The 14,772-nt window shown below is 34.2% G+C and overlaps 1 protein-coding gene across 50 annotated transcripts in view; it reads right to left on the reverse strand.

Moving 5' to 3' along the window:
* Klp10A (kinesin-like protein 10A) overlaps nt 1-14,432 on the reverse strand; it is a 66,850-nt gene extending 52,418 nt beyond the window's left edge. For 49 of the 50 annotated variants that reach the window (XM_080179513.1, XM_080179507.1, XM_080179488.1 and 46 more), the window contains exons 1-4: nt 14,140-14,432; nt 13,080-13,203; nt 11,209-11,324; nt 10,705-10,853 (exon numbers count right to left, since the gene is read on the reverse strand). In XM_080179513.1, the coding sequence (XP_080035639.1) occupies nt 10,705-10,853; nt 11,209-11,324; nt 13,080-13,203; nt 14,140-14,310 (560 nt within the window). In that variant the 5' untranslated portion in view covers nt 14,311-14,432. The remainder of the gene's footprint in view (nt 1-10,704; nt 10,854-11,208; nt 11,325-13,079; nt 13,204-14,139) is intronic. The other variant, XM_080179496.1, reaches the window with a different exon arrangement.
* Between the last annotated feature and the right edge of the window lie 340 nt (nt 14,433-14,772).

The raw sequence follows: 14,772 nt of genomic DNA on the forward strand, positions 1-14,772 counted from the left end.
TGGAGCAAAAGACCCCTAAAACACTAAAAATATGAGTTCTGACCTTATTTTTAAAGATATCAACCTGATTTTTTTAACACTTTTTTAACATAACCGAACTTGGTAACTTTTACAGATTTCATTTGGGACTTTCCTTCTAGAAGCTAGTGGGGCAAAAGACATGCTGTATTTGTTGCAATTGAAAAACCAATCAATAACTAGTTTTCTTTTTTTACACTGAATACTTAATTTTTTTCAATTAAAGGGTGAGCAAAAAAAATGCGTAGATTTTTAAAATTCAAATTGCGCGGCTTGTGTTAATAGTAGAAAAATGTTACACATATCATTAGAACCGACAAGAAGTCTATTTTTTGGAAATATAAGAACGATTCCTCTGCTACGTATAGTTAGGGAGCTACGTGTTAAAATGTCCCAACTGACTTAAAACTTGACTTGCGAGTATATTAGTAAATATTAGACAATAATTCTTGCAAAAAGATGTGCGTACATTTTTAAAATTTATATTGCGCGGCTTGTGTTAAAGGTAGAAAAATATTAAGCATACCGTTAGAACCGCTATGAACTGTATTTTTTGGAAATATAAGAACGGTTCCTGTGCTACAAATAATCTAGGAGCTAGGTGGTAAAATGTCCCAAAATTTACTCGCAAGTCAAGTTTTAGGTCAGTTGGGACATTTTAACATGTAGCTCCTTAACTATACGTAGCAGAGGAATCATTCTTAAATTTCCAAAAAATAGACTTCTTATCGGTTCTAATGGTATGCGTAACATTTTTCTACTATTAACACAAGCCGCGCAATTTGAATTTTAAAAATCTACGCATTTTTTTTTGCTCACCCTTTATGTAGATAGTTTTTGACTTTTTTAAATTTTTTAAAATTTGTTAGGATACATCATCATTTTTAGTCTTTGTACAGTATTTCTATACCAAGTATTATGAAACCTTAATCTAGTTGTCTTAATGTAATTTTTTTAAGAATACTACATAATATTTGAATATGACTGTGAATTGATTCAAGCGCATTTTCATTGGACCCTAGAAGGAAATCAAAATCTGTAATGATTACATAGTTCATTTATGTGAAAAAATTTCACATTAAAAAAATATTTTTAGTGTTTTGCTTCACTAGCTTCTAGAAGGAAAGTCCCAAAATTAAATCTGTAAAAGTTACCAAGTTCAGTGTTAAAAAAGTGTTTTAAAAAAATCAGGTTGATATCTTTAAAAATAAGGTCAAAACTCATATGTTTAGTGTTTTGGGGGGTCTTTTGCTCCACTAGTCCCTAGAAGTAAAGTCCCAAAATGAAATCTGTAATGGTTCATTAAGTCAGTTCTTAAAAAAGTTTTCTTTAAAAGTTACCAAGTTCAGTGTTAAAAAAGTGTTTTAAAAAAATCAGGTTGATATCTTTAAAAATAAGGTCAGAACTCATATGTTTAGTGTTTTGGGGGGTCTTTTGCTCCACTAGCTCTAGAAGGAAAGTCCCAAAATGAAATCTGTATTGTTTCGTAGATTTGGTTATGTTAAAAAAGTATTATAAAAAAATCGGGTTAATATCTTTAAAAATAAGCTCAGAACTCATATTTTTAGTGTTTTTGGGATCTTTGCTCCACTAGCCCCTAGAAGGAAAGTCCCAAAATGAAATCCGTAATGGTTTCTTAGTTCGGTTATGTTAAAAAAGTATTATTTTTAAAAAAACAGTTTGATATATTTAAAAATAAGCTCAAAACTCATATTTTTAGTGTTGGGGTCTTTTGCTCCACAAGCCCCTAGAAAGAGAGTCCTAAAATGAAATCTGTAATAGTACGTAGATTTTGGGGGTCTTGCTCCAGAAGCCCCTAGAAGGAAAGTACCAAAATGAAATCCGTAATGGTTTCTTCAATTTTCTTTTAGTGTTTTTTTGGAGTCTTTTGCTCCACTAGCTCTAGAAGGAAAGTCCCAAAATGAAATCTGTAATGGTTCGTTGATTCGGTTATGTTAAAAAAGTATTATTGAAAAAAATCAGGTTGATATCTTTAAAAATAAGGTAAGAACTCATATTTTTAGTGTTTTGGGGGGTCTTTTGCTCCACAAGCCCCTAGAAGGAAAGTCCCAAAATGAAATCTGTAATGGTTTGTTGATTCGGTTATGTTAAAAAAGTATTATAAAAAAAAATCAGGTTGATATCTTTAAAAATAAGGTCAGAACTCATATTTTTAGTGTTTTGGGGGGTCTATTGCTCCACAAGCCCCTAGAAGGAAAGTCCCAAAATGAAATCCGTAATGGTTTCTTCAATCGGTTATGTTGAAACAGTATTATTTTTAAAAAATCAGGTAGATATCTTTAAAAATAAGGTCAGAACTCATATTTTTAGTGTTTTTTGGGGTCTTTTGCTCCACAAGGCCCTAGAAGGAAAGTCCCAAAATGAAATCTGTAATGGTTCGTTGATTCGGTTATGTTAAAAAAGTATTATTAAAAAAAATCAGGTTGATATCTTTAAAAATAAGGTCAGAACTCATATTTTTAGTGTTTTGGGGGGTCTATTGCTCCACTAGGCCCTAAAAGGAAAGTCCCAAAATGAAATCTGTAATGGTTCGTTGATTCGGTTATGTTAAAAAAGTATTATAAAAAAAAATCAGGTTGATATCTTTAAAAATAAGTTCAGAACTCATATTTTTAGTGTTTTGGGGGGTCTATTGCTCCACAAGCCACTAGAAGGAAAGTGCCGAAATTCAATTTTCAAAGAAATACGTGTATATCCAGTCATATAAGAGAGCCTACAAAAAGAATTAGGTTGATAACTTTAAAAACAAGCCCACAGTACCCTCCCAAACTTTGGTACTGAATTTCATTTCCTATAAGTGTACAAACTTCCCCCCCCCTTATTGGTGGAAAAGTATGAACACTGCTAGCTAAAACCAACCAATAAAGATTACTTAAGTAAAAGTAACTACCTAACATATTATATAAACCAACGAATGAGAAAACGTACTAATTAACTTTGGTTACCAGTATAATTTACAGTTCAATTTCCCCCCTTTCCATGATCATGTATGGTACAATTTAGGGTTGTTTGCTTTCTAGTAATTCTGCTCTTTTGTATATATACATATGACGCATTCATATTTTTGGTCTCTGCCATTTCAATTCTTATCTATGACAATTTTCCTCTGTTTAAAATATTCAAATTTTTTAAAACTATTTATTCTTTTATTTTTTTTGGGGGGGGGGACACACAAATGAAATTTAATATACCTACCCCCCCCCCCCCATGGAAAAAAAAGTGTTCTTTAATCATAGGGCTCAGGGGTAACTATTGATAAAAATTTGAATTTCAGTAAATCAAAAATTTTAGAGAAAACAAGTAACAATAATCCGACAAATCAAACTTCTATGGATTTGTTTATTCTAGTTTAAATATAAAATCTTCAGTAGGCCTTAGAATTTGACTCGGTATTCTTTATAATGCCAAACTCACACACACACACACACATATACACTAACAAAGAAAGCAGAGTTACAAGAACTGGTAAAAAGTACGAATTATTACATTCACTTACATACCTAATTAAAATCCATATTCTTTAATTGTCCGGTCCTTTTTGTAAGTTCTAACAATTTAATTATACATTTCTGGTGTCAATATAATATTCCAGCCATTACAATCTACTTATATTAATAATGTCAAGTTCCTCACTTGATAGCTTTTAATAACATTTTTAAAGAACTAGGCCAATGTGAGATATTTTTAAATCTTCTCCCTAAAATCTTAAGTTTTTAAAGGGGGGGGGGGGGGCGAAAGTGACACTTTTTGAAACCAAAACTAAGAGTCAACAAAGGAACTGAACTAAAAAAAAGGGTTACAGGTATGAGATTTTGCATGGCAGTTGCTTTATAGGGGTACAATATGGAACTGTGAAGAAACGGCGGCGCAACCGCCGAAAACCGCCGTTTCCCGCCGTAATTTTTGTTGCCTTTTCCCGGCGGTTTTCGGCGGTTGCGCCGCCGTTTTTTCACAGTTCCATATTGTACCCCTATAAAGCAACTGCCATGCAAAATGTCAGACCTGTAACACTTTTTTTAGTTGAGTTCCTTTGACTTTTAGTTTTTGTTTCAAAAAGTGTCACTTTCGCCCCCCCCCCCCCCCCCTTTTTCATTGATTATCCAGTATCCACTCTATCTCTCACTGAGATATTTTATGGTATATTTGTTCAAGCCTTTATCCCATAAAATCCACACAAACACACACACGTATATATATGAAAATCATATAAGCCCAAAGGATTATTTATATCTTCTTGCTTTTCTCTCTCTTTAGTAGCGAAGCTACTTTATATTTACAATTGTACTGTACATTTGTCTGTACGTACGCTTCATTAAAGGGGAAATGTGACTTTCTAAGCTGGTTTTAAAGATAGATGAATGATTTTTAGGACAATTCCAATTGCCTGCAAGTGCCAATCTACTTTTTATATAACTTTAACCGTGTAGGTTTAAAGGGAATTTCGAAGAAATATTCAGCTGCTATTCGTGCTAAACGTCACCAACACTTTGACTTACTTTATTCGATGATTATTCTTATTGTTTAGAGTAAAGGGGGGGGGGAAAATGTGGTGACTCGTCACACGACATACCAGCAATTTTATTTTGGATGCTACTCCCTTAGTTTTAGAGATAATTGGATGAAATCTTTTGGGCTGGGTCACTAATTACCCCAACTAGTGGTATCTTTAAAAAAAAACGGCGGCGGGACCGCCGCTCCCGCCGTCCGCCGCCGTTTTCCGCCGCCACCAAAAAAATTTTTTTTATTGCATTTCTCGCCGAATTAGGCAATTTGGAATCATTTGAGACCATGTTATTTTTTTCAAAAATTTTCCCCTTACAAGCAACCCTGCGGGGGGACTTAGTCATTTTTTTCAAATTCTCGTTTATGAAGGTATATCTTATATACAGTATGCTACTCCCTTAGTTTTAGAGATAATTGGATGAAATCTTTTGGGCTGGGTCACTAATTACCCCAACTATTGGTATCTTTAAAAAAAAACGGCGGCGGGACCGCCGCTCCCGCCGGCCGCCGCCGTTTTCCGCCGCAACCATAAAAATTTTTTTATTGCATTTCTCGCCGAATTAGGCAATTTGGAATCATTTGAGACCATGTTATTTTTTTCAAAAAATTTTTCCCTTACAAGCACCCCTGCGGGGGGACTTAGTCATTTTTTTCAAATTCTCGTTTATCAAGGTATATCTTAAATTCAGTGCTACTCCTGTGCTTTTAAAAATATTGAAACAAAATCTTTTTAGGTAGGTCAGTAAAAATTTTTTTGAAAATATTTAAATAAAAAATGGCGGCGGGACCGCCGCTCCCGCCGTCCGCCGCCGTTTTCCGCCGCCACCAAAAAAAATTTTTATTGCATTTCTCGCCGAATTAGGCAATTTGGAATTATATGAGACCAAGTTATTTTTTTCAAAAATTTCCCCTTACAAGCAACCTTGCTCCCGCCATCCGCCGCCGCCGTTTTCCGCCACCGCCCCCAAAAAATTTGAAAAAATAACATGGTCTCATATGATTCAAAATTGCCTAATTCAGCGAGAAATGCAATAAAAAAAAAATTTCGTGGCGGCGGAAAACGGCGGCGGACGGCGGGAGCGGCGGTGCTGCTGCCGTTTTTTTTTTAAAGATACCAAAACTTGGGGTAATTAGTGACACAATCAAAAAGATTTCATCCAATTATCTCTAAAACTAAAGGAATAGCATACTGTATTTAAGATATACCTTCATAAACGAGAATTTGAAAAAAAAATGACTAAGTCCCCCCGCAGGGTTGCTTGTAAGGTGAAAAAATTTTGAAAAAAATAACATGGTCTCAAATGATTCCAAATTGCCTAATTCGGCGAGAAATGCAATAAAAAAATTTTTTATGGTGGCGGCGGAAAACGGCGGCGGCCGGCGGGAGCGGCGGTCCTGCCGCTGTTTTTTTTTGAAAGATACTAAAACTTGGGGTAATTAGTGACACAATCAAAAAGATTTCATCCAATTATCTCTAAAACTAAAGGAATAGCACACTATGGTCTATTTAAGGGGTTTAGTGGAAATTTGGTATAGCTTTAATCAAATTTAAATATTTACACTTCTACCAGTCCGAATTCATTAAAATAAAAAGTTATGAGTACTATATTACATTAGGCAACTTTTTAAAGTTGGTCATGTATAGGTGCGTGCACAGGAATGTGATTGGGGGGTAACCAAAAAGGGGTGATTTTTAAAATATAATTTATGTTACTACTCTGTTATTTTTAAAGATAATTGAACCAAATTTTTAACCTGATTCAATTACTACCCTAGATAAACGAATATTAATAAATAATAGGGATTTCCCGCCGAAACCGCCGTCTACCGCCGAATTCCGCCGTGTTATTTGCTACCTCATTTGGCTGTTTGGAGTCAATAAAAAAAGTGATATATTTAAATAAAAGAATTATAATACACCTTTTACTATCCACTTACAACTGCTTTTTAATATTTATAATTTATTTAAGAGAGGTTAGGTCGTTTTAAACTTAAAGAAAATGAATATTGAGACTGGATAATCGAGCTTCCCATTAAAGATATTGATTATTTTTTTTGTAAAGTACCTTATGTCTATTTTTTCTACTTGTATAGTTTACCATTAGAAGTATCTATTTAAATTTAGTACTGTCCCTCAAGGGCCTACAGGGGCCAACACCGCCACCCCCCCCCCCCCTTTCTACTACCAAACCAGAAGTTAAAATTTTACTGTTTTTAAAGGTATTATACTGAGTTTAAAAGGAAAAAAGTATTCTCATAACTGACCAAAATATTTTTTTGTATCTATGCCCCCCTCACCCCCCCCCCCTCCTATCTAACCAAAAATAAGATAAACATCATAAAATTGATATCAAACAAAATTTAATTCATTTTAGAACAGTAATGAAAAACCGGTAGACCAAGTAATAGACTAAAACAGTATTTGCCAGCTAAATCATAACATATCTTACAAAAAAAAGACAGAAGAAACGAACACATTTACTCTTTGAAATCTTAATGTTCTTAGAGTTTTACAGACAGATGAGGGGACCAAGTGAACTAAAGAGTAGATGCTTGTTGGTGAGCTTAACCATCACCAAAAAATCAGCTTTCTTACAAAATAAAACTGCGTAGTAGATCAAATTTTCCCTACAGATATCTTATGTCTGTAAGAGAATTAACAACAGTCCGACGGACCAAATAAATCTTACAGTAGATGGTTGTTTGTACAGATAATGTTCATAAAAAGATTTTCTTTCAACCGTCTTGAGTCGTAGCAAAGAAATTCACGATGTTTACATATCGATTCATACAGACTGACGGACTTAGCGAATTTGAAAGTAGCTACGCTACTACAAAATTCATTTTTGTACTTTCCTTCTAAGGACTAGAGTTGCAAACACCTTCCCTAAACACTAAAATCAAAAAAGAAATGACCTATATGCAATAAATGTTTTGTTTTTTAAAATCTGCGGGCGGCGGCTTTTTTTTGCGGGAACTGCGGGTAAGTCGCGGTTTTCCTTAAAAATTATTGTTCCTCTAGTAATTACTGATTAATTTTAAAAAGTTTTACTCAATTATCTTTAATAGTAATGAAATAACAGAGAAATTAAGATTGCTGTTATGGTTTGTAATTCCCCCCCCCCCCCTCAAATTTAGGTTTTACAGGCAATTTTCAGATTAAAATTTTTTAAAGTTGCGCTACCGACCCCACTCTGGAAACTTCACTTAAAGTTGTATTATATTCTCAAAATTTAGAATCATATATGGTTTGGTATGGGGTCGGTAGCGCAACTAGGAGTAATATGAGGAAAACTAATTTTTTTTGCTAAATTTTTCAGTAAAAAAATGACGAAAATTTTTTCATAAATTTACTTTCAAAGCATAAAATTAACACTTTTAAGGTAAAATATATAATAAAAATGTTTTTATTTATTGATTTGGTATATATATTTGTAAAGAATATGAACGAAATTAGTTTTTAATAGATATTTATGCAAAAAAAAATTATTTTTCATATCTAGGTAGAAAATAAAAAGTAGATTTTTGACCTTCAAAAAATATTGATTTGACCCGACTTTGAAGTAAAAAAAAACTTCGTTCTAAACGTTATTTTTTCTTTTCCTTGTCCATTATGCATGGGCTGGGGTATGTAAATCAATAATATCAAGTTAAAATAAGAAAATTTAATCATGACTTTTTTGCCAAATTTCCACCCTTAGACCGTTGTGTAGCATACTGTATTTAAGATATACCTTCATAAACGAGAATTTGAAAAAATGACTAAGTCCCCCCGCAGGGTTGCTTGTAAGGGGAAAAATTTTTGAAAAAAATAACATGGTCTCAAATGATTCCAAATTGCCTAATTCGGCGAGAAATGCAATAAATTTTTTTTTATGGTGGCGGCGGAAAACGGCGGGAGCGGCGGTCCCGCCGCTGGTTTTTTTTTAAAGATACCAAAACTTGGGGTAATTAGTGACACAATCAAAAAGATTTCATCCAATTATCTCTAAAACTAAAGGAATAGCATACTGTATTTAAGATATACCTTCATAAAAAATGACTATGAAAAAAAAAAGTCCCCCCGCAGGGTTGCTTGTAAGGGGAAAATTTTTGAAAAAAATAACATGGTCTCAAATGATTCCAAATTGCCTAATTCGGCGAGAAATGCAATAAAAAATTTTTTTTTGGTGGCGGCGGAAAACGGCGGCGGACGGCGGGAGCGGCGGTCCCGCCGCCGTTTTTTTTTAAAGATACCACTAGTTGGGGTAATTAGTGACCCAGCCCAAAAGATTTCATCCAATTATCTCTAAAACTAAGGGAGTAGCATCCAAAATAAAATTGCTGGTATGTCGTGTGACGAGTCACCACATTTTCCCCCCCCCCTTTTTTTTTAAATTTCTATGATTCGCTACTATTGGATATTCTCATATTTTACTCAATCTTTCTCTATTTCTTTTTTTCTCTATTCCATTTATTTTATCCTCACGCACCCATAATTTCTCTTAAAAACAGAGTTCCCACAAAATAGTAGAACAAATGAGCAGTGCAGCCAAATAAATCGATCGTACGTATGGACTGACCGACCTTAATAATACAAAAGTTTTAAGCGTAAATTTTAGTTTTGTTTCTTTAAAAGAACTAAGAATTGTCGTAACCGTAAGTAAGGATTTAACATATTTACATAATGAATGCAAGCGCTATAATTTGCATTTTTACTGAAATGTAGAAACCCCATGAAAACACAAACATAAAGTTTGGCACTCTGAGAAAAAGAATTAGGGGAAACTTTTATATTCAATCATTTTACCTCGGCAAATTAATTTTGTCCCCTTCCAAAATAAATGCAGAAAAAAAGGACAAGTGTGTTAATAAATAGCGTAGCAATTAGGGTTGGCAATCCGGAATCCGGATCCAGAATCCGGGATACGGAATCCGCCCAATTTTTGGGCAAATTTTGGAATCCGAATCCGGATCCGGAATCCGTTTTTTAATAGCGGATTCAGGATTCTTAATTGGAATGCTAAAATTAGCGTCTTGAGTTTTTTCTTTCAACTCTCGCTTTTTGAAGTCAAAGATTATCATCATTACATATAAAATTTTTTAAAATCTGGTTCGATTCTCGGAAGTGAATTATAGAGAACACCAAGAACATTAATTTTTAGGACATATGTAGCACTTAATTTTAAATTTTTTTAAAAAAGCCTTTAAAAATACTGCTAGAATCCGGAATCCGCCAAAATTAAGAATCCGGAATCCGCAAGGAATCCGCCACTTTTTTTGACGGATTCTTTTAAGAATCCGGAATCCGAATCCGGCCCAAAAATTCGACGGATTGCCATCACTAGTAGCAATTATAAGTATAAAAACAAATTAAACTTTAAAAAAAGATGATACTAGCGGCTAAGCCCCAAAAGACCTCTACTTTCCATTTTAGTCTTAAAATTTTTTTTTTTGGAGGGGGAGTTTACTGGGGCCGATGTGATTTTTCTGGGGAGGATGTAGGTACCTTCCCTAGACCTATGAGAAGCTTTAATGTAAAGGAGAACAATATCGGTCTAGAAGTTAGCGAAATCCTTTGGTAAACACAGACATCCTGTTAATTTTATAAAGGATAATAAGCTGTTATGTCTCTAAGCTGCAAGATTTACTACGTTTACTCAACTTTCTCAGACGTAATGACAGTTATAACGGACGATCAGACATGCACAAGTTATAGAGTAGCCGAAATTACCAAAACAATTTTCATATTGAGCAGCTTTAGGCAACGAGTGTTGGTATAGGGTAGATCGCCGTACAAAAAAAGCCTTACCTTAGCTTCGTAGACTGACATACTTTTTATGCAAAACAATATTATGATACTCATACTGATTGCCTACAAGAAGCAAATCATTTTCTTAGGTAGCTATTCAGTTAAAAATCTTTCTCAACCCAATTTAAAAGGAATAGTCTACTTCATCATTCCGATGATAGGTACCTTTTTAAAATATGAAATTATCACCTCTAAATAAATTACTTTCTATTTTTAATTTTTATTGTCACTGATTTTTCACATATTTTTTTATATTAACGTACCATCGTTAATTTTTATACCATATTATTTAGATCACTATGTACGCTTCAATCGCAATTTTATTAATTTGTCGACTTCAAATTATTATTGAATTAAAATGAACAACATTCCTATTCTCTTTCAACCGCTCCACTTCTTTGACAACATTGCTGCGCCTTCTCTCGGCCGCCGTTTGAGCGGCAGTTCCGCCTTTGGCGGTCGTATTGGCTCCAGTGCCAGCAACAGTTTTACTGACGTTATCGTTTGGTGGCGGAGGCATCTATAAAACACAAAAAAAAAAGTTAAAAACGTTAAAAATGATAATATTTATAAATAATAGGGAGACCATTTATTAATGTTTGTATTAGACGAGATCATTTCATTTTGCTGCGTCGGCAAGACAAACACATCCTAATTATTGTATTATTGAGTAAAGTAACGTCTTTGCCCTATAAACGAAACAATATCAGATATATAATATTGATGTGAAAAAACTTAACTAATCGAGGTAACTACTCTAGAGATTAACAGACCAAGTACCTACCTAAGTGAGAATCCCTGCATTGATAAGATATAAACAACCGGCAGCTGATTAAAAATTCCATTAATGTAACGCTATTCTAATAAGGAAGTACCTGTTTGGGCGGAGGCATAGCGGGTTCAGGGGCCTCCTCTTTGCTGTAGCCATTGGAGGCAGGTTGGATCAGTTCAGACCTGCGGGTCGGATTCTTCAGTTTGGAACGACCACCTCCTGAAAAATTGAAGATAGTCAAAACCGGTCATGTTGAACATTAGAGCAAAACAATAGAGGGGTTAAGGGGTTAAATAGCTGTATGTCCCCACCCCGAGGACATGTGCTGATCTCAATTTCGGTCTTTGAAAATCAGCCAATAGCGTTGGGAATATTAACACAGCCAAGTCGCTACATAGAGTATAAAGCAATTTGCTAGCAGACAAAAAAGGTCCGCAACAGAGCGATCCCTGTAGTTATCTGGATTATTATACATCTATATTTATACATTTGTTTGATGGACGGTCAAGAACAGTTTTGAACGGGATAACAACTTCCCACATAAAACAAAGCAATAATTGGAACTATATAGTTTTTCTTGAAAGAAAATATCTTTCCATTATTAATAAGTAAATACAAACTCTTTATTCTTGACTCATTAAAATTCAGAATACATAACTTTATCAGGAATAGGGGATTATATAAATTATAAATTGATTTCTCCCCCTTCCGAAATTCTTATGTGTAAAACTCCAGCTATAAAAGCTAAAACATTTTGAAGGTGACTTGAGTTTTAGATGAATTTTAATGCCATTGTCCCCTCCCTCCATGCATCATTGTGCATCAAAATTTGTAATTAACTTATGCAACATTTGTAGCCAAACTTTTGATTTCATTCAGGGTGAATAGTTAAGTGGTTTTTTTTAAAATAGTTCCAGTTATTATATTGGGAAAAATTGATTTTCTAGAATTTTTCTCAATGAAAAACAGCTTCTATTAAAAACTATTTTAATAAATGCTCTTTTATCATTTTAGTGTAATGGTAATTTGGATGACCACAATAATAATTTACAAGATAACATTTAAAGTTATCAAAAATGTATAAAATAACTAGGTATATTAAACTAAAATTGATTCCTTAAAATCGGGCGAGAAATAAGAGTCAAAAAACGTCGCATTGCATGAAAATTCGAAGATTCTATTCCTAAGCTTTTTTACATATCTCATAATTTCTCATTTCTGCACACGTTACAAATTATGACTAATCCCTAGCTTTGCTTTCAACTTTAACGCCATTAAAATCTAGTTTTAAATTAGATAAAATTAAATTCCTATAGGTATATATGTTCCTAGTAAGTTAGTAACGACGCGACGATATTCTACCATAATAAATGTTCATTTGCCCTTGCATTATGGAACAATGATGACAAGATCGAATTTCTCGGCTGCTAATGAGGCTAGACTCAGGGGTGTATGTTTTCAAATTTGACCCGGCTGAGAGGGGGGGGGTTAAAAAAAATAAAAAATATGTGGTTGGGGGAAAAAAATGTAAAATTAAGAGAACTGAAAGCAATTTATCCCATTTTTCACACCTTTTTGGTGAAAAAAAAATAAAAGATAATATGAATAGAATAAAGAGTTTTAAATATTTTTCCATTTTATTTCCTTCCTTGCTGGAAAAAACTAGGAGGGGAAAAAATAAAAAAATTTACAGCAGGGGAAAAAAATGAATCTTGTGCAGAATATACACCCCTGGCTAGACTGCTAAAAAAACTGGAGGCAGGGGTTGAGATCGCATACAAAGTATTCCTAAAATCCTATAACACATACCTTTACGGATACTTAGCATTTTTTACCTCTCCCATAGTTTTAAAAAATCTCATTTGGTCCAGCGGGAAAATAGGATTTATAAATAATGGATTAAGTCCAAAGAAATTGACTACTTACAATAAATAAAATCTTAATTCCTGGAGAAAAAAAACATTTCAGACGTACCTGCGGCCGGAACGGATGGTCTGGGTGCATACTTCTGCACTTTGTTTGGAGGGGCTGCAGGAGCGTCCTGCGGGGCCAGGTCAGGGTTCAGGTCCAGAATTTGCTCTAGCTCGATTTCTTTGCCCTGAGGAATACAAATAACAATTATATTTAAAAAAGAGAAGCTTTTCTTCATTTATGGAGTATGTTAGTGCGTCCGTAAGCGACACAGAAAGTTTGTGTTAAGATTCCTGTAACGATAACACAGGGTAGTATCACTATATCTAGTCATTATTAAGCTTAAGTGCTCAATTTAAGCCAAAGTGAGAACCACAATAAGGCATGTATTTTTTTGCCCGTTAACATAGGTACTTAGTTATTTTTTGAAAGTGATTACTATGACGATATGGCGATCAGTGACATAACTTTGAAACCATGGAGTCAATATTATCTTATAATCTAAACATTTTTATTAAAAATACTTAAACTGATTTAAAATTAAAAGCTGTGCTTTTTAATACGTAACTTATTTTTAATATCGTTGTTAAATAAGAAAATAACGAGGATAAAAACAGGACTGTACGACGAATGGCGAATAGGGTCCTACCTAGGTAATTTGTAGCTACAATAAAAATTGGGTTGGCAATCCGGATCCGGAATCCGCCCAATTTTTGGCCAATTTTGGAATCCGATTCCGGAATCCGTTTTTTAATAGCGGATTCCGGATTCTTATTTGGTAGGCTAAAATTAGCGTCTTGAGTTTTTCTTTCAACTCCTCCTCTTTGAAGGCAAAGATTTTCATCATTATATATAATATCTTTTAAAATCTGGTTCGATTCTCGGAAGTGAATTATAGAGAACACCAAGAACATTGATTTTTAGGACATATGTAGCACTTAATTTTTAAATTTAAAAAAAAATCCTATTAAAATACTGCTAGAATCAGGAATCCGAATCCAGAATCCGCAAAAAATAAGAATCCGGAATCCGCCACATTTTTTGACGAATTCTTTAAGAATCCGGAATCTTAATCCGGCTCAAAAATTCGCCGGATTGCCATCACTAATAAAAATATTTCTACCTTTGTTTCTCCCCGCTCAAACCACTCGACAGTGACACTCTTAGTCTCCATGTTGATCCCAGATACCACGGCGCTGTGAATCCGCCCGTCCGTCCTCTTAATATCCACATTGACCCCCATGCGGATGCCGCCCATTCCCGCCCCATCGTTTTCGTCTGTCGTCATGGTCATTTGTTTGTTTGTTGCGACAAGGCGTTATTTTATTTAAGAGATTCAGACTCGACACCCCAAACGCTGTTTTATAACGGGTGGGGGGTTTGACCTAATAGTTAAGGTCCCGTAATTTTTAATCTGAAAAAAAAGATATAGATAGATAAATTGAATACTTGGTATCAAAAACATAATTTATATTATTCCAGGTATTCGAATCAGGGAAAGGAAATTTGATGATAGATGACATTTTACCCAGATTCTTCTGTGAGAAATTCTACCTATGAGTAGTTGTTAAAGGAGTATTTGCACGATTTGCATTTAAACTTGTATTTAGTAAACTGCATGTTTTTTTAGGATCTACTGCAGTTCACGGTAAAATATTGCTGGTAACGAATATTGCCAAAAATCTATGAATTTTAAATGGCTATTCCAGATTATTTGTAGGCCTTCTTATGCCGCTTAAAACAGTGTGCAGGCATG

This window comes from Acartia tonsa, chromosome 12 (genome assembly GCF_053477335.1).
Source record: "Acartia tonsa isolate MP-2025a chromosome 12, ASM5347733v1, whole genome shotgun sequence".
In the NCBI taxonomy this organism is placed as follows: Eukaryota; Metazoa; Arthropoda; class Copepoda; order Calanoida; family Acartiidae; genus Acartia; species Acartia tonsa.